We start from the raw sequence: 27595 nt of genomic DNA on the forward strand, positions 1-27595 counted from the left end.
TTCAAAGCAAACAAAACGTTTTCAGAGCACAGCACCTGCATAATATGTTAACAATATCTTTGACACGACTAAAATTGAAATTATCTTTCCCCACTTTTTATATTATATCGAATGTTGTCCTTTTCTCATCACCTGGGATTAAAACAAAACCCAGGTTTTTATCGGTGGCTGAGCTGAGTGCCTTATGTGTGCTAGTTCTCGCAGTTGTATCGGGCCTGCATGACTTGCCATACCCCATAAGACATTAAAGTGATTATGATGCCACTGTGGCTCTTTTCAAGACTAGGGACATGTTGCAGCTGTAGCTACAGCATAGCTTATGGTGTTGAAATGTAAATAAATGCTACTCTAAATCACCAGCCCCAGCAGTCAAATACATAATTTCTCCCATTTTTCCCAAAGAGCTTGACTATGATGTCGATCCAAGATACCACCGCCTCTCCCGAAGTTTCCCTCGTGTTCCACACTAAGTCGTTATCTGTGCCTTCCACATCCTAAGAGAAACAGGCACCCTGTGCTGGTTCCCCTAGGCCATGTCCCATCATCAGTATTGAAGCTTCTCCTCTTGTATGTGATAGCTGGTAATAGATTCTGAGTAGAAATAGCCATGCCACTTCTCTATGTTGGCTGTAGGAGTAAAAACGATCTGTAGTTCTATTCTATGTATATCCATTAAATCTATAGTGGTTGCAGTTCAGCTATCCTTGACTTCAGCTAAATCTCAAGCAATGTTTTGGGGCATCAACTCAGCCACTGCTTTCCTGTTATCCTCGACCTATTTGCTACCTGGTGGCTCTCTTGCCAAACCCACCCCTGCTGACATCTGGCCACACTCCCCAAAGCGACGCCCTCACTGATCCACAAAGACCTCAAACGCACCTCGTGGACTCCAACTCAACCTGATTCTCGAACCATTTCCACCTCCACCAACATCATATCCCACTGGCATGGGCTCATGTATCTTTTTGCTCCCTACTCAGTCTGAGAAACCCAGGTTCGATCATCTGGTGAAGTCGTCCAGAGTCGATAATACGGATGGTGCAAAAAGAGGTGGTGGTGGATATCTTAAGTCAGCCAAAAGTTTAGCTAAGGTTGGAAGCAGCTTTCTTAAAGGCATGGTGGTAAGGATTCATGCATTTTGTATTTCGTGGTGGGAAGCCTTTACTGTTTATTAGGCAGTGTTATACTTGTCTTCTGCATAATTTAAGAAGGTTGTTGAACACACTGTTCACATATTCGAAATATATCCCTGTTTCTCTACAGTTAGTGTTCACATCATTCAACGTAGTTCGTCATCCATAAAAATATAGATACTTAATTAGTGTGGTTTACTAATGATATACACTCTCCGCTCACTCAAGAAGTTAGTTTTACACTTATAAATTTCGACTCGGTAAGCATGGGTAAGCTGTCTATCTTTCAAAAGCTATGGCTGGTGAACTTCCTTTATCGAATTCCGAATATGACGTCCCACACAGCAGAATATTTATAAATGCAAAACTGACCACTTAAATGTCCGCGGCGAGAGTATTCTAAAATTTGTAAATAATATATATATGTACATTTACATATTTTATACAAGATTACACAATACTCACTAACGAATCATACAATTTGCCGGATCATGAACTTTCATTCTCAGACTGTTTCTTACCTTACTTGGGTGACCAAATGTTTATAAATATTCTCAAACGTAATATCATTCTGTCAGAATTCAAAATTGTCTAGTTAACATTGTATTTTCTTGTCGCCCAGGTGAAGAGAGATAAACATTGCCGTAGTGCAGCTATCATGCACGTAAATCCGCTGAATCTTAGTGTTTGTAATATTTGTATATCTACACAACAACTTTGTTAAAATTTATATCAAGAGCTGTTTGCACATTTGGAAGACTTCATCAGTTTATTGGCACTACATGTACATAACGTTTTCATCTATTAATTCATGCTACACCGGACTGAGCGTTTGACATAGCATACCTACCGATGACACTTAAAATGTTTAATTGGAATGTATCGTTATATCGTTATTAAAAGAAATGTGTTGTTTTGTTGGCAACTTCAACGAAGTACAAGAACTGATTAAACGACCTTGAACTTTCAGGATAAGAAAGCACAAGGCGAGATGAAGGAAGCGCTGATGGAGTGTGGCTACACATTCTACCTGATTCTCGCCAGGCTCTACGATATCGACCCAAACATGGGCAAAAAAGGAGGTAAGTTAAATAAACTAGCCTTCTTAAACATATCAAAACAGAACAGTAACGAAGTCCATCAATTTAACTTTGGGCCAGTTTCAAAGTATTGTGGAGAGCATCTGCGAACGTAGCAGTTATGGAACTCTTCTCCATGGTCTGTTTGCAGAACTATGTTGGAGTTTCCAATAGTAGGGCTATTCCGTTACTGACTGACAAACCGGTTACTGTTACCGGTTTCTATAAACCATATAACCAGTAACGGCTGCTCTTAATACGTTTGGGCAGATTCATCCACAATATTATGACATGGCACATGGCAGAAGGTAATTTGTTAATACCTCCTACCATGTCTAAGTTCTATCAGAAATGAATGCAATATTTAACTGTTGTACCATTTTCTGTTGCTCTATCTGTCTGGATGATTTACCATTACGCTATCCATCCTACCCTGCATCACAGGCTTAAGAGGCGGTATGTCGCCTTCGGGAATGATCCTGTAGATAGAATGATAGTTAAAGATGAATTATACAAAGACACTGCACCTCTTTAGCCGATTTATTTCACAATCATCCGAAATGCTTAATAGAATGAGCAGCAATGCACCTAACACATGAACGTTTGATCAGCACACTGTGGCATATGCACACAGAATGCAAGCACAAGTAACACTCGCACTAACGGGGCATCTTTATTCTGGCACCAGTATGGCAAACAAGGACAACATCTCGTGTCCAAAATACTGAAATAGTCATACTGACAATAAAATACGAGACTTCCCTCCTTCAAGGCTTTCTTGATTTGTATTATTGAGGAGAATATCAGAAGTTATCCATACACAAGTCATGTCGGCGAACAAACTGGCCACCCCTTCATCTGGCAAACATATGCCAGATGACTCTCTTACACCTCCTCTTTCTGCGTGGTTGAGCAGATCTGATAACTGGTTGAACAGCATCATGCCAGCTTATGTGATGGAATTCAGGTCACATTTTGTTTGAAGTAAACATTATAACTTCTTTACCGTGAGACTCTCTCTTGCATATTGGGCAGAACAACAGAATCATGCATTATAAGAACGATCCGTTGATCAACAGTTGGGTTTTTTTTGGCATTCGATAACCTCTGTAGATCTGCTAATTTCGCATGCAACTCACTAGACTTGGTTACCCATTAAGTGAGCGAATCAAAAAAGTACATCAGTGCTTCTTATCATCCAAAGAAGATGCATGAAACTTTTACAACAAATTACGTCATTAACTTCAAGTCCGCAACTAGGACTACTGGGTTGGCCAAGTCTACTTGCACATTCTCTGTAGATCGTGTCCCGCCACTTGCACTGTTGATTTGAATGTTTCAACATGTCATCTTATGTGCTCTCTTCAAGCCCACGACCCGTACGGGAAAGGTACGTCCCCTTGTTGCCAGGATCACATTTAAATCGCGTTTGTTTTCTTTGCATGACCCACTGTGGACAATTGCACAAGAGGAAGGAACAGTGTTAGAGCGCATCATCACTTTTTGTAACAGAATAATAGTATCTCTTCGATTAAGCCTTTAGGTTAACAAAAAACAGCGTCGTACCCTTGATCTATTCAGAAAGCCTTCCTGCAGTTGTCTACAGTGGTACTGAAGTTGACTTTTTATGCTATGCTAGCGCACAGCCTTTGTGTATACATAGACCTAAGACATGACCAGAGCAGGGCAAATTAATTGGTTCGATGTAGCAAATCAGCTCTCATGTTTGGCCCTGATAATGAAGTAAAGGTGCCATCTTCTATTATTAAGGTGATAGCTTATTTTTGTACATATTTGAAGTTTGAATTGGGAAAAGGAAAAGGAAAAGGAAAAATTTGTCCAGCGCTACATAGTCATGTCTTAACAATGTGCTTCGGCAATATCATCAGAAAAGTTCTAAATCTCGAAATAGTTTGTCATGAGATATAAAAATTAGTGTAAATTAGAAACCACTTTGAAAGCTATTGGTATTATTGTTTGCTGGACTTTTCTGATATATTGCTGGAAATGTATAAGCGTTCATATCAGTTGATTCCCATGTCTGTCCTGTGTCGAGCTAGCTGCCATGTTCTACATTTACTGAAACATCTGCATGTAGCCATTCAGTCTTAAGGTTGCAACTTTTCTTCAGATACTCCACTGACGAGTTGTCTTTGGTCGTTTATGCCATTCCTTTTAGACAAATACAATTACAATTGCAATATTGTTATGCTACCAAAGATCACGTATGTCACATGACAAATGTTTCAGTTTTTGACATATCTATGTATTTTGATAATCAAGTCTAATTAAGCTCTCTCGCAGGTCTTTACCAACAAAGTTTTGCTTATCCTGGCTTTCTTGTTTATGACTTCCACAAGCAGATTTAAGATAGAAATTCTATCACCAATAGATATTTGTCAATTAAGATTTGATTTGTCATGTATTCTCATCACAGCAGGGCTCGTATTAGGCTTACTAAGGCTCTCTACTGAAGGTACAATGGAAGTAGGGGCATCCCTTACAAAGTGGAATATGTGCATGTTGGGAAAAGAACATTTTAAGCTATTTTTCAATCTAAAAGTTATCTTTTAAGTCAGTCTTTTACATTCATATGCTCGTTAACTGAATTCAATGCTTTTAGTATCATCTTAGGCAATCAAGTTATTGTCTGATCTTTCATTATCCTCATCCATTTCAATATAAACTCACTTTAAGGGAAACTGAAGTTGTAATATATAAAGTGGTAAATCTGAAACTTAATGTGATAAATGTCAGATAAATGTCAGAAACTAAAATATTGTAGTATATTAACACACAAAACTTAAAGTAAAAAATGTCAGATCTTTGCTATGGTTCTCTAAGTCTTTCTGCTAATGAAAGAACTATTGTTATAATAAATGACGATGCATACATACTGTGTTGGAGCACATCTGGTACAATGTATATAATGTGTTCGTAATTGTGAATTTTAACCTTAGCACCAATTACTAACCAATTATGTGATCCTAGCTTACGCCTGCTGTAGAGATAAACGTGTTTTAGCTTTTAATTTCTAAAAATGTGATGTTCTTAAGTTTGTGTTTTAAAATGTTTAATGTTTAAGACATCGCAGTTGATATCATTGACTACAAACTCATTTTTCTCTTTAATCTTAGCCAATTGGGGTATAACTGCATTATGCATTTAAACATCCCTCGGCAGACACTGAGTTTAGCCTGAAATCTCAGTTTAAAAGAAAGCATGTTTGTAGGTCTAAAGAGCGTCATCTAAAGACACAGAAATTTCCCGTTTCTCTGCAGCGATGTTACACCTTTTATCGTTAATTCGATAGGTCCGGAACCCACTGGACACCTATGTTTCCCGATGTTCTCTAAGTTTACCTTGTATGGCGTACATCAGCAGTGTACACTGCTGCGTACATGTATATCCAGCATCGCTCTACGTATTTTTTTTTTTTCATCCAGCACTAACAAATGTTGACACTATTCCGACTTCAGCATTCGGCATAAAAGTGCTAGGGGGTAATTTTAATTTTTTCAACCCCAGTCCCCCGCCACCGCCACCGCCCCTCCCCTCCCCCCCCCCCCCCCCATCTCACATCCTTCGTAGCACTCCCGAGGGAAGGTAGCACCCGGGGGTAGCACTCCGAACAACCAACATTACTTTACACCTGACCACAGATTACGGTTTTCCAAAGCATGTTGAGGGTCCATCTCTTGGAACGAAGGTTACTCTGGACAACCAAACAATTAGTCATTTCTAGGTTACTACTACACATGAGGTATAAAGGACTGAACAATACTTAGGTGGACTGGCATGATTAAAGAGTTCCTTTGGTCTTTATTTGGATTTTTCATAAAGCAGGCTTTTTTATCCAATATCTTGCCATTTGCTTCACTCGTTATGAATATTTCATCTTTGGTTGGTGGAATCCTCTCTTCTTTATCTAATACAACTCGAATGCATGACTTTCGTTGGTACATTTATTGTTAAGACACTGGGGATATCAGGATATTAACGGTTCCTGTTGGTTGAACAACCCCTCACAGCAACTTTTCACTGGCATCAATACCTTCACTATTCAAGTTACAAGCCAACAGGTCGAAATGATGCTCATTATTTTTCTCAATGGTACATCGGTCCTGCCTTCAATATGCCCGGCCGAAGACGACAAGGCATTCGTCGACAAAGGTTCTCCCCAGCAATTTTTGATAATATATGACGAATTCCATAAAATACCGACTTAAAGAGCAAAGGACAAATTGGAGTGCTTTCTTTATTACTTTTCAAGTTGTGTTCTCTTCGCCAGAAATCCACATTTCCCTGGAGCAGCAGGTTGCCTTCAAGTACTACAAGAAGAACTGTATGTCCATTGAGATCCTGAAGGACGACCATCTCCAGAAAATCAACTTCAGAGTAAAGAACAAGGTGGGTGTGATCAAAGGTCCAGTGAGGTGCAGGGGACATCTTAACGACCCAGTGTTTAAATTTCTTACTTAAATGTTGCCATTATAAGTTGTGTCTCCGATGTGTATTATAAAGCTAAAAATGAGTTATGTCAATTCAAAATTGCTTAACAAACTTTATTGCTATACCAGACTTTGTTCTATCACATAACAATAAAGGACTCCTCCAAACTAGTCTCCTTTATCTAGTACAGTAAAGCTAAATTATTTGTTTTTCGTCTTCAGAATGTGATGAGGGAAGAGGTGAAGGAGAGAATGAAGTGGAGTGTTGACAGATCGTCGCCAAGCAATAAGATCCGGGACTTCATGGATTGGTCCAAGGACATCCTGAAGGACATCTACTACCAGCGGAAAGTGCTTGGTAACCCACTGGCGCTGTTCTTCACTAAGTTTTGGTATGGATGGCTTTAAATTAATTTTCAAATAAAAAGATTCTTGATCTGAATCAAATGGCAAACATTTTTAGTTTTAATTTTAGTATACTTGGTCAGTACACAACAAAATAGCATTTGGAGTCCCTTGTCGGCTTTTAGTTCGTGGGAACGAAACAAATCAAATGACATTTCAAATGAGAAAGTGTTCTATTTTACTATTGGAGCTTGCATTTAATAACTGTTGATTTATTTCCAGGTTGACTTGGAATCACTTGGCGACCCTCCTCAGTGTTGCCATCAATGTGGTCATGCTGGTCACGTGGAAGGCAAAGGCCAGCTTGTTGACCACCGATATACCCGAAAATGCAACCAATATTCCCGAGCTTATTTACGAGTAAGTAAGAAAAGAACATTCATGTCGGCCTATGACTTGAGTATAACGTGTCCAAAGGCATTGGAGATCAAATTTTAACCTAACTTTGGCAAGTTTTTTAGTACAAAGGCAGCATATGTCAGTTCGGGGTTGAAGGTGATCACGAAGGATTCATTACTTCTCGACGCCTGTTGTGTTAAGGTACTACTCATAATGCTGTACTTTTATCTTTTCAGCCCTGAACCTGAGATCCGTATCATCCCGAAGGAACAATACCTCATCATACGATATGTGCTAGGGGGAGCGCACAATCTCTTCTCGCTCTTTGTCTTGTTGAGTTACTTTGTCTCCAATCATCCACGATTACCCTCACCAACACTCTGGGCGAAAAAAATAAGGTAGAGCACGTCACAGCACTAGAATGTCGGTATACCTAATGCCCATCCGAAATACCAAAGACAATGCGATGAATTGGTATCAACAGTTCTATGAGCTAAATCCATTCGTAGGAACTGTTGTAGAACGTTATTCAGTCTATTCAGCGATGTCATATATGATATCCTGCAGCAGCATCAGCCACACGGTAGCACGCTAGAGCTGTCGTGTCGTTCGTAAGAATTGAGGTTGGTAAGTTTCTAAGCCAGTCAAAGAAAGTCGAGGACTCTTATTGCTGTGCTTGATTGTCGTCTCCAGGCATGATGCTTAGTGGGTTATCATTCATTATATATCCTAACCGACACGAACCTGCTTTCTTCCAGGCGAGCACTGAAACGACGAAAAAAAGACTCGGAAGCATTTGAGGAGGACGAAGATGAAGAAGAAACATCCAAACTTGCTGTGAACTTCCTGAGTTTTAAAACATTTTACTACGTCGTGAGTTTATAACACTTTAAGTATAAAATGCCTTTTTGTCTTAACTTGCTGCCCTAGTTAGTAAAAGTGGCCTGTGGGTGCAGTGAAGAGAGAGTGAGTGTTATATAAATATAGAAGCAGTTTGGGTTTATACCACTGATTCAGAGCATTCCCCTTCAGTAACGTTTCTACAAGATGGGTTCTGTCATTTCTTATAACAAGATTTTTCTCATGAAATAAAAGTCCTGTGTCTATTTTCAAAGTGTCACTCTCCTTTTTGCAGATATTCCTTGCTATGTCATTAGCTGGTACATGTTTCAATGGCTACTTCTTCGCTTTCCATCTACTGAACATAGTCAACAACAACCAGTTATTAGCAGGAGTCATTCAAGCTGTCACACAGAACGGTGAGTCTTTTCGTTCTCAATGTACATGAACATGAGCCCCTGCGAAGGGTCGTGCATAAATCCTTCCCTGGGTCTGACACGAGTCTCCCTAAGTAAAAATTTGGTGATGTCGCGCGAACATCCATCATCACAGCCTATAAGGGTCAAATTTTTGACTTGGGAAGGCATGATGTATTAGCTTGGCATTTAACTATTTCTTGTTCCTGTAAAATAACTTGTGGCCTGCCTCTGTTTCAGGTAAATCGCTGCTGTGGGTGGGAGTGTTGGGCATGGTCGTGTTCTATCTCTACGCTGTGGTCGGCTTTGCCCTGTTCAGGAGTACCTTCTCCCCAGACAGTTCCATGTACTGTGATGACCTATGGCAATGTACGGTCACCGTGATACGATTTGGACTCATTGGCGATCTCTTCGAGGTAAGTTCCTTTCTTGTAACACCTTTACGATAAACTTACTTCTTATTTAAAGATGCTTGAATGACATTACGGATTTGATTGTTCTACTATCTATCTCTACGTCGGTGTGAATTTGATTAAGAGTTGCGTGTGAATGCTCAGTAGTTTAAAATCAGATATGTTCACAAGAAAACACTACCATTCAGTTTACTACTTTACCTTAGTATTTGTTCACCATGGCACTAGTTTATGCACTAAATAACACGCAGCGTATATCATACATCTAACAGTGGCCATGACAACAAAATGGCGGCACCTGTCCTTCAGGTTGATTGGTCATCTTTGTTTGATATGCTTGCAAGGGCGTAGGCTGCTACCGTGTATTGTATGGCCACTGACTGATGTTATGCTGATCTTTGTTAAATACGTTTAACACAGGATATTCTCGAACCTTAACATGTCTCTCATTGTGTGATAAAACTAATCTGAAGCCGTTGAATCCAATTAACCATTGGTAGTCATTATTGTTGAAACAGCACCTGAAGAAGTTTGTTCGAGAACGCTTTATACGCCAAGTCCACTTTTGAGAAAGTTCATTCATGGCAATCGGCCCCACGCGAGTAACCTTTTATTCGCTAAGTCAGGAGGCAGGCAATCGACCCAGAATTTCAAATGCGTTCTCCATTGAATGCCAGACCTTGAAGCCATTTTTTCAAAAGGGTGAAAATGGACATAAAGCGTTTTGCGACGGATGTCTTCATTCTACTGATGCAACACCTACTAATGCAACCATGCTCTAAGTACGCTTTAAACTAGAAGAAAGGTCTATAAGAGTTGCAGTAATTTGTCAATCATAACTTACCAAACTTAATCAGAGGTAACAGATTTTGATTAGTAATTTGAGCATGCCCTTAAGGCCTTGCTATCTCAGCTGACGTAATTCAACTGTTTTGGTCTTTAGAGACAATTAATTAAAAAAAATGCAAGTATATAGGCTTGTTCAGAGCTTGTTTACAATCACCAGTTAGAGTTATGGCATGGCAATCACTGCATGTGATCCCCTACTTCTATCTGATACTTGGCTGGGCGATGCTTACATGCATTTAGCCAGCTAAACTATCCTCTTCTTCCTATAACATTCTGCACCATTACGTGATATTCAAAATCCTTAAGCATTATTTGCATCTCAGTGCATAATGTTTCAAAAACATGCATGGTTTGAACCTTTTTCTTGATCGAAGGTTAAACACTTGCTGAAGCATTTTGATATCGCAACGTTAGAAATTACGTGTCTGCATTACCAAACCCAATTAGTCCCAGTTCCACAATTACTAATAACAATCTACAAAAAATATACAAAACTGTTGCGAATACATACCATTCACATATAATACGCTACACATCCAATAACAGTTATAATTCAATGGTGCAACATGTACTACATCCTTATATTATTGGCAGTAATGAACCTTGCGTAAAGAACACTGGTAAAGCTTTCTTTGAGAAATAATATTGAGATGAAACTGTTTGCTATCAAAATCAGTGTTAACAACAAATAACCTCAAAATAGTCAATCACAGCAACCCTCATATTCTTCCACTTCCGCTTCGAGTATCTCCGCTTTCAGTGACGTCATAAAGTCAATGAAACTAATAAGAGTCCACGCCCATTCCCATCTCTTTAGACCAAATGGTGTAACAGAGTATGATAGAATTCTGAATAGCAGTAGTGTTGTGATTTATATGCAGTACGTGTTTACATTTACACAATTGAAAATTTTCAAATTCAAATTTTCAACAAACGGGGTCTTTAACTTCAGAGCAGTTCCATATCTCTTGAGCGTCAGACATTGGAATTTAGTATCTGCATGAAATGAGGAAGGGACTCAGGTGGTTTTGATCTTTATTTCAAAGATCGTTGTCCCTTCTAACATATTTTGTATGCCCAGCTTGTTTTAGTTTTTAGCTCACCGATAGGGTGCTGATACAATGCCGTGGCGCCCGTCAGCCTTAATAGACACACCCACCATAAAACTTTTGTCACAATATGTGATCTTCAAGTGTATGTCATTAACTAATCTGATTAAGCTTAGCATCGTGGTTAAAAAATATTTTGACCTCGACCTAATTTCCAAGCTCACAAATGTTAAACTCTGTGTAACCATAACCACAACCATTCCCTTCATTGCAAACATGTGAGCATGTGGCCCTTGGCCATTCATCTTTTTAATCTCATTTAAACGCGGCGATCGAATGTCGTCTTAAGTGAACCAACATGTGGGCAATCGAACCTGCAGATTCTCCGCTTCACTATTCTAACCCCTTCCCGTTACTAGGACCCTGATTTCAATTGTAGAAGAGGTCTCACGGATGGCAACAAAAACACTCTAAAAAAAAATAAAAAATACAGGCATTGTTGCCTTTTCCTACTGGAAATATCCCTGGTCTCGCATCACAAACACCTAATACTCAGCTAGATTTGAAAACAGATAACTTGCAGGGCATCAACGTAACAAACAAACAAGCGCCTTAAACACTTGCTGGTTGCATGATGTAAACTAAAATAGAACAGCTTGCAATTTCTCTTTGCCCTCTCCCATATCCCCTTATGCGTTAACCACTGTCCTTGATAACGTTCACGTGACTGGGAGAATGTTATAGTCACAGTCTCCCAATGTTGTAACTGCTATATTGCCCAATCCATGCTTAAAACGAATTAGATGCACATATTTTCGATGTTAACAATTTTGTATGAATAGAAGCAAGGCTATTTTTTGTGTTGATATTTGAGAGACCAATGCACACCACCATTGAATATGTTTTCCCTACTGTACGTTAGTCTGTTGCGTTTTTGTTGTTAGACGCAAAAAGAGGCAAAGACAATAGCGGAAGACCGCATTAAAGTCACAAAGTGTTTAAATATGGCTCTCTTCTAAGTTGATTTCCCTCGTTTACTACGTTAATATTAGCGTTCTCTCTAGCACATTTGTTTCGGACAGTGGATGCCTTTCTAATTGTATGTCAATCAATGTAATTAGACTTATAATATATCTCACTTCTGTTTGGGGTACATGCGGAATGTTCTATCCACTTTAACGACCGTCTGGTTAAACCGTTAGAATTGTAACTGTAGTGACGTCACAAGATGGCCCACGCTGCCATCTTTTTTCTAACGCCATGTTATGTAAAGCAGGTTTTGGCAATTTATTTCCACCATCCTGCGCGCTGAATCTGTCTTCCCTTTCCTTAACCGAGACACATGCGCTGGACTTCTGTAGATGTTTTACCAACATACATGTACACGTTCAAGCCGTTTTACGCTAAGTGTGTCGTTGATCCCGTCACTGTAGATAACCTATGTCACCTGGCGGCCGCTCCTTTAATTATTCATAACCTTGACCTCCGCACAACCTGACCTTCGCTGCACTTGTCAAAACCTGAGCGTACTGGCATGTACCCCACCCTGCAGAAGTCCCGCACATAGTAACCGCACGAGGCCCACCTGAACGGAATCATGATACCTACAGTGAATAAATTGCCAAATTCTGAACCATGTGGTGTTTGAAATAAAAACACATTTCGCCTGGTCTACTGCTGAGCATGCTATCAAACCAGAATGCAATGCTGGTTCCAGAGGCTGGGTAGATCACAAGATCTACCGTCCTCACATCTCAGAAACACTTGGGTTGCGCTGGACGTTTCTCATGATGCCATCTTACGAGGTAGTGATCCTTAAGACGAATTTTGTTTGCAGTAGTAATTGGAATTATGTATGGTGCTACATTAATTAGTCCCTATAGCTACTTAACCAACTTAACCGTGCCTTGAATATGTGTGATATATACAAAATTTGGTTTTCTACCGAGGCAAGTTCCTTTTTCTTGATTACAACCACCTGGGTAAGGAGAACTGAGTGGAGAAACTTGTCTTTAACGTAGAAATATTCCCTCGCACATATGTTCGGATTCCTTTTCCTCAGAAAGTAGATCAGGCGATTTTCCAATTTTTTTGACGTCACTAAGGAACGCGCCATTCGTGTCTGCTGGTAGATTAGACCCCGGGGCTAAGGCAAAGTTTCTGGCTCTTGCCTTAACACTTTTGACTGCTCTCTCAGTTTTGCAGTGTTTATAGAAGGTCCTCTTCATGTTTGGCTAATGAAAAATAAAACTATTGTGGTTAATTACACGTTACCTAACCACACTCTGATGGAGAGTATTTGCCAACAAAATCCCTCTCCTTCTAGCTGTCATTTTTTATAAGCATCCAGCTGGTCTGTATTGGGACTGACTACCGAGATGCCAAGGCTCGAAGAAGTTCTGCCTATCGTTCTGCCTGGCAGGTCGTTTCATCTTAGAATGGCTATCTCGTTTAGATCCAAGAAAAAAACGACTCCTTTACCTCGCTGTGAGGCTAAAAAGTTAACAAACCAAGCGGCAAACCTTTAGTGTGTATAGAGATGCCCTACAATCATCCGTCGAGGGTGTACTCTATGGAGACATACCAATACTATAGTTAACAGGGCGAGTCTGCGCACATACTCCTTCAGCGACTGCATCAATGAGTTCAGTTGGTGATTCCCATACTAACCCCGCCCAGCAGACACAAGTGGCTGAACGGTTAAACCAGCAGTGATTGTCAGCACATTTTTGTGTTTTTCTCTCCATTTCATGCAGATACCATGATTCCCTTACAGGTCCCGCGTTTTGTGAATGGTACCAATACAGTAATGTCTCAGAAATTGTATGAGGTATGATAAGTCACTTGTGTCACACTAACAGAGAGTGGTCCATTGCTTTATTGCAGTTCGGCACATTTTGTATCCATTTGTGATTCCCTAAAGGGCCTATACGATAACATTATGCTTACATGGAGGAAGGTATCTTCACTTGCCGTATTTTGAATAGTTACATGTATACCTCTTATGCTAAAACCGTGCAGCTTCTAAAGACCAAGTTCTACTTCGTTACCCTGCTTAATCAATCCTTCACGTAACACTCCAATTTACCCCAAAGACCATTGAAAACAGTTGTCGGACAAAGTAGAAGTTGGTCCTTTAGAAACTCCTATCTGATGATGTTGAAATATGTAGATCATATTCATAGGGCCAAACTCCAACAAAACGAATGTAAGTGAGCGGACATAACGCTACTGTGCAGACTAAATTCATTACATCTGTTATATTATTCAAATAACGCCTGTGTATATTTGTTCTCTACCATTTGGAGCTTGGTCCTACATTGCGAGCTGTTTATTGCATAATGAAATGAGCTATCAATAATTTTGATACCAGTACATCATGTTCAGTAGCAATGTACATGCATAGAGCATTAGTATAGGCAGATTTGTTGATGCCTAGTTTTGGAACCAATTGCTTCCCAATCAGTTCCTTTGCAATCAATGTCCCTTTTCAGTACACCTGTTCCCAGTTCACTGCTCAGTTCTCTGTGTCCAATGACTTTGCCCTTGCTAGTCTGCTCCGCATTATTTTATTCTATTTATTTATCATTATAACTCCTCAAGACAGAAATGATACGTTTTATGATATTTGAAAGATTCATTGACAGGGCCAGGCAGTACCTATAGAAAGATTAATGATGAGTTTCAACTTTCCTCAAGCTGGAATACCTCGATCCGGTATTGACCAATCAAGAGAGACCTATCATGCTTCGGCGTAGCGAGTAGAACAGGGCTTCGGATTAGTCAAAACGTGTCACATGACAGAAAGTGTCAAATTATTTTTGCTTAAGGAAAGTTGTTTCAATGATATTTAAAGAGAATAGAATATGTATTAATCATTTAAAACTTTAGTTTTTTATCTTTCTGTTATTAGGTACATTGTATGCCTAGGTATGTCTATGTTATCGAATAGGCCCTTCAGGATGCCCCAGAAATTTGAGCACAGTTTGAGACGCACTGCATGATCATCAAACTGAAACAAATTCTGGTCAAAATGTCAACCCTCTCTGAACATTTATTTATTGTCTTGTCTTTGTACGTAGTCTGTAGCGCGTAGGTTTAATGTAGGCGTAGTAAAAGGTTGTAGAGGATGGGGTGAGCGGGTGTGGTGGAAAACAACTTAAGACCGCCGTTACATAGAGCTATTCAGTATACCAAACACATCCTGAGACTCAGGTTTTTGATACTCTTACGTCATATAAAAAATATCGAGAGGCGGAGTGTATTGAAAACAACTGGTGCTGGGATGAGGTTTCGTCTGATGGACCCATTATTGATTACCAGCTTGCCTGCCTATTGTATAGCTCTATGTAAGTTGTAACAAGCGCACAGGCACATGGTGATCAAAACCTCAACTCATCAAATGATCAAAACGTCAGCCCTGGTGACAACGTACACTCAGCAAATTATTTGATACGCGTTGCAAGTATTTGGTGAGAGTTGTCAGTTGGGCTGGCGTTGTGATCTTCACGTGCCTGTGACGAGTGAAATACAGGTCATTCAAATGCCGAAACGTTACCATTTGTGCAATGCAGTGCACATTTGAAAGAAGCCGTTGCAATGCTTCTTGGTTCAGAATGACCTCGTATTGATTAGTTATGGCCGCGTTGTTGCAGTATATAATGCTCAAGCGCGATTCTACGTACCAAACTTGGTGAAATTCTTTATTTCCAAATGTGCCAAACGTGTCAATCATTTGTAACGTTGAGTGTCGTCCATTGTGTGGTCCCGTCCTATTCACTGATAACCCATCCTCGTCATCCCCCAAACCCCGAACCCGAACCCTCTCAGATATTAATGTCATAAGATGCTGATCTAAAAAAGAATATTGCTTGCTGAAATATAACTTTTAACTTTATCTCAGGTCCAATCCGGTCAACTCTCTGTTTATTTGTAATACGGACAGACTATTATTTTGGTATCTTTGGCATTCTGAAATGGTTCCTAGATCAACCTCTTGTTGCCCCACCTAACCTCCAACCCCACGCCATAGTTGATATCATGCTTTCGCTTCTCAACATAGAATTTTCAGTACTTAATGTTGATATCCAATTTCGTAGTCTAGAAGCCTCAAAGGTTGCTTTTGATATATGCTTTTCTAATAGCTTCCATGGAGTATATTTGAGATCCCACAACCATAGCCACATAGAACCTTGACGGCACTGTCTTCATGAAGTTTCCAGATTAGTCATGTATAGATAGCGATAATATATATTAATGTAGACCCAACACCGCTTTGCTACATTGCAACTCAAGATTATGCAGATCTCTGTACATTCGAAGCAACGATGTACGGAAGTCTCGACTCTTCTTGAGTTGAAATGTAAATTTCTTGCTTCATCCCACCCATTAAGGCACTACTTAGTATCTAACTTTCAGCATGCGCATGTAGCAAACACATGTGGTTTTGGATTAAAACTAAGACCATCTCACGGCGTTTCAGATTATGGTGCAGCACCCCAAGGAAGCGACTTTTGCACGGTTCGGATGGATCGTCCTGTACCACGTGTCCTTCTTCATCTTCATCACCACCATCGGTCTGAACATCATCTTCGGTATCATTGTGGATACCTTCTCTGAGTTGAGAGATTTAAAGGTAAGTAGAACTATTATGCACTATTAAACTATTATAGACCAGTGAGGCAGGGTTTACATATGATTCACGTTGGCACTTGTCACTGGTCGTGTGTCACATCTCACCTGTCACAAGCAAGTTCGTTAATCGACTTAGGCTGGAAAATATGGCAAGACATAGAAGACCATTACGACCTAACAAAATGATGGTCATTGCCATCGGGATAGTGAGCAAAATGTCCTAACACACCCCTTCTGATTGCAGTGGACAGCAGAATCGGACATGCGAGACACCTGTTTCATCTGCAGCAGAAACAGCTACGACTTTGAACATCACGGAAGTGTGAGTAGGCTTCTGATAACCAGAGCTATCATTTTCTTCTGACTGTCCATTTTCCTCTCCTCCATATATCATAATGTTATGTATGTCGTCCAGCTCTGTCAACCCTATTTATAATCTTCCACTGATAAATATACAGCTATCCTTCAGACAGTTTGGTGTTAAAGGCCTAGGCCGTTCATGTTCATTGAATTTATTGTTTAATTAGATATAAACATCGTTTTTGTAAATCTGTCGACGCAACTCGTTCAATTTTAAATACAGTGCCGTATTGATGCAACTGGGAAATTTCAAATTCAACAGTTCAATTTTTACATTTCTACATTTTTACATTTTTGGGCGAAAGAAGCAGGCCTTTCGTGACATATGTCTCTTAAAAATCAATTCACTTGCCTCTGCCTTTAATTTACCCTTGAATACCTGTATTTATTTTTCGTCCAGCGAGTTTTGTAGACTGCGCTATCCTACTAACTATCCCAAACTTTTTACCTCCAATGCACTAATACGTTTTTCTTTCTTTCGCTGCCAGCCAGGAGAAGTGTGTCATATTTACTCTTTCCACCTAGAAATAGTTGCATGCTGGACGTAACTTAGATATAAATAAACCTGTTGTAACCATCCAAACTCTGAACTTGAGATGTTGTACGAAAATGCTGAGAGAGGGTATCGTACCGTAACCTGTGCGCTACTGTGCATATCCGTGTTCTCCAAAATCCATAGATCACAAACAGATCTGCTGCCTTTGTTCTTAATGATAGTTCTGTAATTGTCACATAATTAGATAAATAGTATTTCGATTAATAGACACTACACTGTAAATAAGACCGATCTATATTATTAAGACTACATTAACCGGTCGTCCGCCGTTTTGGGCCTTCACTTGTTTTTCAACCTAGACCCAGTAGAAATTGATGCACGTAAACACAGATATGTAAACATTGTTGCATTTTCAACCAAGCAACTAAGATGGCAGCCGGCTGGTGGTTCGATGAATAGCTGACTACTTCAAAACCGACGACCTGTCAACGCCCAATTCATGTTTTTTCAACCAGTAACAGAAATGGGCCCAGTTGTTAAAACATCACTAATCTAGCGTTTATCAAAGTCAAGAAAGGTTAGCGCCAAGTTAGTTAACAAGTCCAATTTCCTTTCCTCGCTGCCAAGACTGGAGAAGTGTGTTCAATTTTTAAAACCTCTACACCTAGATAATGAACGTCACACAGTAATACTGATAATGATCAAATCCAAAAAAGGAAGTCCTTATAGCCAACTAGTAGCATGATATAATAGTTAGACTTCCTAAATTTGCCACCTGATAGTTCATCATCATATTATCAGAAATGAATGAACTATGGAGTAAAACTGATTGGAGATGTGGAGTGGAACACTATGAATTTTTCCAACTCGATTGCTTAGTTTAAATCCGTCTGAAGATAATTGTGCAAAGCAGAAACAATAGAAAAGCCAGACAATCGCTATCGCAAGAACAGTAAATAATCAAGTTATAACGTCTCCTTTTCCATACATGGTCCCTTCTCATTGCGCGGCCGTTTACCAATGCAGCGCTTTATTGTTGCTTTTCTTTGCTCAACAAGTTTCCTACCTTCGTTCCAACCATCTAATGCAGTCGGTAACATAAATGCTCTTGTTTATTTGCATGGTAGAGAGGTTGCCCAACACCACCAGCACCGTTTGACATGGCTTTAGCTAGCAGCTCATTAACGCATGGTCGTTTACAAAGATATCCTCTTGACATCAAGTTTGCGCAGTTGTATGAATTTATTTTCACGCTTGCCTACTTTTTTCACACGCGAAAATGGTAGAAATAGCCGTGGCATAGTCAATACTCTGCAACTGTGTTAAGACGCTTCACACGTTTACCATGAAATCATTATAGTGTAGTTTAGGAACAACATTGTGCATTATAGTAATAGACGAGCAGCATTTCCGATATTTACATCACCATGCAATACCACAGCCCTAGGAAGAATCACACATTTTTTTATATTTGAGTCTAGCCGGCATCTTGACGTAGTCTGGGTTGAATTTCTCTGTTTAAGGGCTTTCGTTGGTCCTTTGCCATGGCTTACAACACATAATCGTGAGATTATTCCTGTAATGGAATGATAATGATATTGGCAGTTGAGAATTCACACACATACCGTAGAAGTTCATCGGATTTTTTATGCGTTGCCTTTCCTCGTAAACATTGCTTTCAAAGTAAATCAGAACAAAGCAGATCTAATCAAAACACTTATTGAATATCAAGATTGATATCATCGATGACCCAACATGTATGTCTGTTTATCTGTGTATACTACTGCATCTTCGGTTGTCCCGTTTGACCAGTTTAACCGTTTTATCAGCAGCAGGCCTTGAAACTGTGGTAAGATGGTGAACAGTTAAATAAAGAACAGTCCCTGAGCCACTCAGTCTAGAAGTGTAGGCTCTATTGCTCATTCGGCGTAAGCACTAACGTTGCCATTAAGCCCTAACGCTGCTTTTTTAAGTACAAGATGTACTGAAGAAAATAACGATGAATTGAGGTAACGCTGGCGTTTGTCTCTAATGTTGATTGAGCAACTATAGCCCCTGGACTTATCAATCACATCTGACTCTTTCCTTCTTTCTTATAAACACGCTTCGCTATGTTGACGATCTGTTGACAGCCTCCTAACGCTTCAGCCATCTTTTGCAGGGCTTTGACTTGCACGTCAGAGCAGAACACAACATGTGGGCTTACATCTTCTTCTTCATTCACCTTGATGACACCAAGCACAATGATTACACCTCATTGGAGCTCCACGTGTACACTCTGGTAAGTGGTGCATGCCACTCTAACTCCTCCATCCATCTATTCCAGGGCTTTGACTTGCACGTCAGAGCAGAACACAACATGTGGGCCTACATATTCTTCTTCATTCATCTCGATGACACTAAGCACAATGACTTCACTTGTTTGGAACTCCACGTTTACACACTGGTAAGTGAAACATACAGTGACCGGGAAGCACAACATCAAAGACCTTCGATGCAGCCTGAGTTTTCCATCAGCTATGCAGTGGTCAGCTTAAAGTTTGTGTCACTTATTCGGTTTGGTCATTTAATCGGGCGATGTCACCTAATCGGTTGTAACAGGCCGATATGGTCTCGTTGCGTTACTGAGTGATCGCTGATTGATATATGTAGTTACGAACCCCATGATAAAATCTCAAAACAACGCTAGATTGGAAAATTGCTTCTGTTATTGAATCGACTGGAATTTTCAAAATAATAAAGGTTTGACTCGGCTTAGCATACATACATTTACGGAGCTATGGACTGAGGACATTGTCACAATCATGTGGCAAAGCATGGATGGTGCTCTCCGGCAACAAAATTGTACATTATGTAAACTCTAAATACTGCATCATGTGTTTCAGACGCGTATCACCAGGATATGTGCCGACATAGAACGAAGCGTGCAGTTTGATATTCCATTGTGCTATCAAATTACCTTCCGTTACTTTAAAATGATCAAGAACCTGTAGTTCGGTCGTTTTGATGAACACTTGACGAGATATGTATTTAGCAATAATATGCGCAGGAATGGAAAAAAACGTATGTTAGTGATACCGCTTCCCCTCGTCGTGGATTGACATAGGTGAAGTAAAATTTGCCAGATGGTTCAAAATTTGACTTGAATTATACTTATTGGGTATAATGGTATCAGAAGAGCGAGTTTACACATCTTTGATTATATCGGCATTCCCTCATGATACATTATACCACAAGAAAGCAAACAGAAACATATTTCGAATTTCTTATATTGATCTATCCACGATCTTGCAGCTCCAGCAGCAGAAGTTTGATTTCTTCCCTCTAAACCGTGCATTGTGCTTGTCGGGTAAAGATGAAGACTCGACTGACTCTAAGATAGATGAGTTACTCTTCCACGTGAAGACATTGATCCAGAGACAGAAAGAAGAGGTTTGTAATCAATATAGTCCTCTTCCACAATTGAGGAGTAGAACATATCATGAATCATCGACACCATTCATTGGTACGATCACTGATTTGTATATTCCTTAGATTTGAAGCCTTACAAATTTCAAAGTAGATGCCCTGGGCTGAAGGCTTCAAACAGTTAAAAAGTATCTTGTTTTCTTTACCACCACATGCCAGTAGAAGTACTAGTTTGCAGTAGTATCGTAAGTCCAATTGTTTGCTCGATTTCTACTCTGATTTGTGCTATCTTTTCTGCCCCTTACAGGAATCTGAGAAGAAGCGTAATGCAGAGCGTCTGAAGCAGAAACAGTGGCAGGAGCGCCACAGGAACGTGCTGAGTAGACGACGATCGTCACGTCGACCAGACGACGGCCCACCAGGACCGGGCGGCCCAGGTGGTGGCGGTGGACCACGACCCGGACCTGGAGGTGGACCAGGAGGCATGGGCGGTATGGGAGGCGTGGGCTCAGGTGGCCCAGGTGATACAGCTGATCTCCTGCAGAGGATGCTGTCAGAACCTGGGACTCCTAGGCCCTGGTTGGTACGCCAGCCTTCCATCACCGGCAAGTCACCAATGGGCCCAGGCGCCACAATCGGAGCACCACCAAAGAAGACGGAGAAGACACCATATGGTGATCACTCAGACAGTGGGGAAAGTGATTACTTCTTGGATCAGCCACTAGATGAGGAGGAAGAAGAGGACCTTGAAGATGAGGAAACAGAAGATGAAGGTCAGGATGACGACAAGGGAGCGCGCGTCGTATCGCCGCGCCATCATCACTCCAGGAGTAGGAGTCCATCTCCTGCCCCGCCACAATGGCCTGAGGAAGGGGATGGTCCTCCATCTCCTGTACCTTCTGATGAAAACTTCCACCTTCTTCCTGTAGATGATGATGACGACGACGATGAGGAATTCTCGGAAGATGAGTCGATCGCGGACAGTGACCTGTCTGATGGGTCAGGAGAAGGTCGAGGATCATACAACGTTACGAGGGAGGAACCACCCGAGAAGCCTGAGACTCATTTATAAGCGATGGAACTTGAACAAGAATTAACTGATCAAATCCATGATGGACATTACCAACCTCATTGGAGAGTTATTTGGACTGCAGTTCAAATGAAGGCTGATGATTGCCAGTCGCTTTTATGTCCTACAATGTGGGTTGATTTTGTTTGTTTCAAAACGACTTACATTGGAGATAAACCTTCTCGCCTGCTGAAAGATTTGTTCAGATGGTGTTTTTTTAGATTTGAAATGGACTTAGATTTGAGATGATCCTCGAGTTACTGACGAGAAGATTATGGAAAATATTAGTCGGATGGACTATTCGCAATGTAAGCAGTGGGACTGATGGTTCTAACATCAGTCAGGTAGGTACATGCAGTGGTTGTTATGAAGGCATTTTATTGATAGACGACAGAATATTGATGTATTATAAGAAGTAAGGACTGTGATCTGTCTGTAGCGATTGGGCTGGTCATGGAGTAATCTTGTGATGCTGGTCAAGTCCGTAGTGTTATAAGGCCACAAGGGATGCCTGCAATAGGCTATGGCTTATCTTTGTGGTGGGAGAAGGCGGTTGTATTGTGTGGCACATCATGATTAAACTTTGAATGCAATTAGTATGATTTTGTGTTTGCTGTTTCACGGTTTACCTGATGTACGATTTATTTAAAAGGAGTTAGAGCCAAACCTAATTGACTGAAACAAATTCTGGTGTATTTTACAGGTTAGAATTGCAGGGGAGAAGGCTAGCTTTGTCAAATGTCAAGGGGGCTACTGGTGTTGCTTGAACGTTGTCTTAGGAGACTGAGATTGACGTTATGCATTTTTTGGGATTAACACTTAAAAATTATAGTCAGTGATATTTCTGCTTCACTCAATGCGACAGCCTTCTCTCACCGAGAATGATGGTGCAAGTAAATCAACTACCTGTATTTAATGCATATTGTAATATTATCATCATTTTATACCTTCAGGTTATGTTGTAAATGTAGATTTTATGAAAGTTTATCTGAGAATATATAGTTAATTCATATAACGTTTTGTATAATAAAATAATGTAACTATCAGCCTGTTTGTTGTATAGCGCTCTATCTCAGCGCTGTATATATAGTGAATTAAGATTAACCCATTGGCCATTATCAACATTAGTCGATGTTGTATTCTGATGAAGTGTTATTGCTCCAAAACAAATCAATGCTGCCTAGCCAAACTTTGAATGAAGAAATTTGAGATAAGGGGACATCTTTAGGGACAGTAACGTGAACAGCGCAAGTGTTTACAAGAGTCATCCCTGCAGGCAATCAGCTTTCTCTAAGACTCCTAAGCAGTCCATTTCGTCATACTGATCATACCCAGAGGCTGGTCCACTGCATCCGGAGTATACTTTCTCCACGCAGAGATGATACTCTTGGATATTCTAGAGTAGGGCATTACACTCTCATTACCACGCGAAGTATAGGTATTAATCTAATCCTTATAAATAAAACGGAGATCTACCACCCCTTTTCCATACGTGTCCCCTTCTTTTAACTCATCTGCAAAACAAGAAATGTGTTATTCGGCTAGCAGCATTTTTCGCTTTGGAGTTGCATCATCATACATGGCGATATTGGTATCAAGACTATAATGAGTATAGCAACATTGGGTGCACGTTATATTCTATGAGGACATGGTTCATGTAGTCACATTAGTATGTAATGAGTAACTAGGTGTACTCTCTTCAAGTATACACATTTCCAAAAACCCATTATTTCAAAGTATTGGTGTAGTGGTCGTAATGGGTTTTTTATATCTCGTATAACATAACTGTATAAATCCCTATCAAACTACTTTTTGATTGGTGCAAATTTTTGTTGTATATTTGAACTTATTAGTACAATAGAGGTCGCCGGAATTCGCCATGTAGCCATTAAGTCAGAAACTGCATTATTGCCTTTTAAAGGGGGACTAGATGCAGGAACAAGGGGCAATATTTTGGTTCTTTTTATTTACAGGGTCTTATCTGTATCCCTGCTTTCCCAATGACCTTCTTCCCTGCCTCGTTTTTTTCTTTAGATACTCAAGCCACTTTAACTGTGTACAACACCTTAGGAAGATTCTTAATGTGCTGCCAGACCTTATATCCGCGTGAATAGAGTTTAGGTGCATAAAGTGATGTTTCTTACTGCTGTGTATGTTCTCTGCTGAGTAGGTTATTCTCGTAACCACGCCTTATTTTCTTCTGACAGTATAAGCTGCCTATATAAATGGAGTTATAAATAGGTGCACAAAATTCTGTTTTTGTAAAGAAATTGATTATAGAAGACTCTCTGAATTTGACGATTCTTAAAATAACACATTTTGTTGTTGCAAGAATACATTTACTGCAAGTACAAACCCAGTGAAATAACGCATTAGTCATCACGGACCTTCTTTCTACTCCGAAAATTACAGTTCTGACACATCGGTTCTGGATTTCGGACAGATAAAAATCCAATGGCATGATGCGACTTTTTAAGATTATGGAAGGAGCTTGGCTGGGCATCGAAATTGTTCTTGCTTTTCCAAAGACTTACACATCGGCTTGATCTAGCGAGTTTTTCTGAGACATCTATCGAAATGTAACATACAGCACTGGTCAGACATTTCACAAAGTCTTTTTCAATCATTTGATAAAGCAATTGGTAAATTATGTATTTAACTTGCATGATGGGGGAGCGCCAACTGCCTTCCCTCGTAGCCTTCGAGCAGCTCTTGTGAACTCGGCGTATTAAGTCGGGCATGATGTACTTTTCTATATGTTGTCACAAGTAACCTGTCCAAGTTATTAACATTATCCTCATTTGTTTAGAATATACTAGTACTTGATCACTGGGTGTATCACAATATGCAGCTGCCTAGTATTTAAAACTCACGAGCAAAGAAGGCGTTGGGCTCAAACACAGATGTTACGTGTTGTAGCAAGTTGCCCGAGACACCAATCGTTATGATTCCTCCCTCAATTATCCAAACTTACTATCACTGTGATGAATAAATAGTAGTAAATGCTCTTACTCAGTTCTGTACAAAAATAAGCCTCGAGAGTGTAAGTGTATATGATGTTTTCAATAAAAGCATTTACTAGTCTTTTTTTCAAATCACCCATTGTCCTATTCGCCTTTGGGATGGATTCCTATAAAGCAATGTCGGCGTTAGGACTACATTGTAGACCTCTAGATTGTAAATATACGTCGTGATTAAAGAAGCATTTACTAATCTATTCATATCACCCATTGACGTTTTTCTCCTCATCTTTGAGGTGGAACTCAAATGGCCTAGGCTATGTTATGTTTATGACTAGACTCCTGAGGCAGTCTATTCATCATTCTAAATAAAGTCTCCATGTGTGAAAAGGACGAGACTAATCCACTGCATCCGGCGTGTAGGTTATCACATTCATGAACAGCAAACAACAACAACAAAAGTTTATTTAGCTTCATATATTTAGTAATGTTTGTTGCATATTTCGGTACACCCTGTAGAATTATCGGCAGGCACCCTTATGGACAAACTCCGTAACCTGTAGAGTAGTAATTGGACAATCGTTCAAGAGAAGACAAATGATATAGAACCATGCAGCTGATATCTCAAAAGGCTTTTGTTTCAATTTGCCAAGACGCCAATGCTCCGAGAAACCCAACTGCAAGGGATTCTAAAAGTTAAGGGTGCCAGATCGCTAAATATAGCATGAACCAGTTTACTATTATGTGTATAGATGATGTATAGTCACGACCTGTCTCCTTGATGTTACACATTTCATGATGCGTTCGTGCTGAAGTTTATTAAGATTTGTACATATATTTTCGAGAAACTCCTCGTTGTGTTATTTCTTTCGTTGCATATTCCGTTAAATACATTTAATCCATACCTGGCAGCGAGACCAGCAGTTGCACCGTCTTGCAAACACGGTGTGCGAGGTAAGACAGTCACAACCAGACAGAGTTATGCCTGACAACAAGCCTAAGAGCGCCACTGTCTTGGCAACGCGTTGAACGAGGTAAGACAGTTGGAGCCTGGCGCCCGGTAGTTTCAACATCCTGCCAACACGTCAAGAGAGATAAGATAGGACAGTCACAGCGAGACGAAATTATACCTTGCAGCAGACCTAGCAGATCCATCGAAAGAAATTTTTTTAAGCACCTTAACTGGCTTAATAACTTGGCTTAATAATGCTGAAATATGTACCTATCTTTAAGAACTTAAAGGTCCGTTGATAGTGCATTAAAGGCAGCTTAAAGAAATCGTCTTAAAGCCACTGAAAGGCCGAAAGGACTTTTTGAATTATCCCGCCAAAAACTTCAGACATATTGTGCTAGGCCTTGTGGGTACACTTTATATCTTAGGCCCTGTCTTGCGGCGAGCAACAGGTCAAACTGGCAGAGAAATTTCTGATGGTAATTTATCCGATGATATCTTGATAATCCTTTGCCGAAATCATTTCAATCTCTACGAATGGTAACTTTAGGAGTAATCAAACTTATGGAGGGAAACAGTTTGCTGTAAGTAGCAATTTTTGCGTGATTTAGAGCCACTTTTGTGATTTGAAAGGAGCATTGCATTGCCGAAAACGCCGATACCTTTCCTTCTAAGGTTGCCTAAATTGTCATTCATCCCCCGCCCCGGGTCCGTCGAGGCCTTCCCCTGTATGAAGTTAATAGACAGCTTGTGAAAATAATTTTCGTCTATTTTAAGGGTTGACCATAGGTAACGCCCTTTTGGCAAGAATTGAAATCATAAAGCAATTAGTACTCCTTCAAAACGTATGCTAATTTTTTCAATCAAATCATCACCAAAAGCATTATATCATGAAGATTGGAAGATTTGGACAGCTTCGAATAAATTGCTTGGATAAGCTTGTCGTAAACATACGATGCCTGTGAAAAGGTATTTTTTAAAATAAAATGGCCGAAATTTATTTTCGCAAACCATATTATCGGCATTTTCCTGATCAAGACCCTCTGCATAAACTACAGAGGTTTAGCAGCCATCTACGTCAGTGTGACACACCCTTGCGGAAACAATGTCATTGGGTCTAATAGACCCTTTTACACCAGGCGGAGGAAGCCACTGCGGGCCCAAACAAACCTGGTCAGCAGTGGCGTCCAGTACCATGCAGAGCAGGTGATCAATTGCTGTCTAGACATTGAAAAGTGCTTTCATAAGAATTACACGAGAATTACAAAATCATAAAAGGTGATCGTGTGATAATCCTTACTCGCTGTAAACTCGGCTAGGAACTGTTGTAGGTTTCAGGTGGCCTGACATGTCTTGTAATTTTATAGTCTACTACCCTGTTCGATATTTCGAGTTTTTTTTAAGAAATAACTTGCTAATTAGTATCGTGTAGTGCACCTGCCTCTATTTTTGAACATCTGTGTGTTACGCTGCTTGAAATACCTAACAAGTTGACCAACAACTGTCTACATGAATCCCCCATTGTAGCAGTGTCCTCAGTCTTGCCAGTTATGGCACATGTCTGGTCATTACAGCATCACCATGAGTATTTGTCACACTGTTTCCATGTCTGGTTGTTGTCTGGCAGTTTCCTCATGATTCGTACTTAGGAGCCACCGTACGTATTGGCAGTGTCTTCAAGTTCAGATCTTTGAATATTTAATTGAGCCACGTGGGCCGCGGTCTTCCGCGCGACTTGCTCT

At 40.2% G+C, this 27595-nt stretch overlaps 1 protein-coding gene across 46 annotated transcripts in view; it reads left to right on the plus strand.

The window, feature by feature from the left end:
• LOC135487566 (inositol 1,4,5-trisphosphate receptor type 3-like) overlaps nt 1–25749 on the plus strand; it is a 169343-nt gene extending 143594 nt beyond the window's left edge. For 30 of the 46 annotated variants that reach the window (XM_064771414.1, XM_064771416.1, XM_064771419.1 and 27 more), the window contains 17 exons: nt 981–1121; nt 2104–2215; nt 3582–3602; nt 4650–4688; nt 6504–6622; nt 6886–7055; nt 7291–7428; nt 7644–7805; nt 8166–8280; nt 8543–8666; nt 8904–9079; nt 13751–13804; nt 16457–16609; nt 16853–16930; nt 19626–19745; nt 20759–20896; nt 21180–25749. In XM_064771414.1, coding sequence (XP_064627484.1) covers nt 981–1121; nt 2104–2215; nt 3582–3602; nt 4650–4688; nt 6504–6622; nt 6886–7055; nt 7291–7428; nt 7644–7805; nt 8166–8280; nt 8543–8666; nt 8904–9079; nt 13751–13804; nt 16457–16609; nt 16853–16930; nt 19626–19745; nt 20759–20896; nt 21180–21944 — 2625 coding nt within the window. In that variant the 3' untranslated portion in view covers nt 21945–25749. Of the gene's footprint in view, nt 1–980; nt 1122–2103; nt 2216–3581; nt 3603–4649; nt 4689–5658; nt 5716–6503; nt 6623–6885; nt 7056–7290; nt 7429–7643; nt 7806–8165; nt 8281–8542; nt 8667–8903; nt 9080–13750; nt 13805–16456; nt 16610–16852; nt 16931–19625; nt 19746–19790; nt 19911–20758; nt 20897–21179 lie in introns of all 46 variants that reach the window. The other 16 variants (XM_064771399.1, XM_064771423.1, XM_064771401.1 and 13 more) reach the window with 13 other exon arrangements.
• Nucleotides 25750–27595: the final 1846 nt, after the last annotated feature.

Source organism: Lineus longissimus, chromosome 5 (genome assembly GCF_910592395.1).
Source record: "Lineus longissimus chromosome 5, tnLinLong1.2, whole genome shotgun sequence".
NCBI classification, from domain to species: Eukaryota; Metazoa; Nemertea; class Pilidiophora; order Heteronemertea; family Lineidae; genus Lineus; species Lineus longissimus.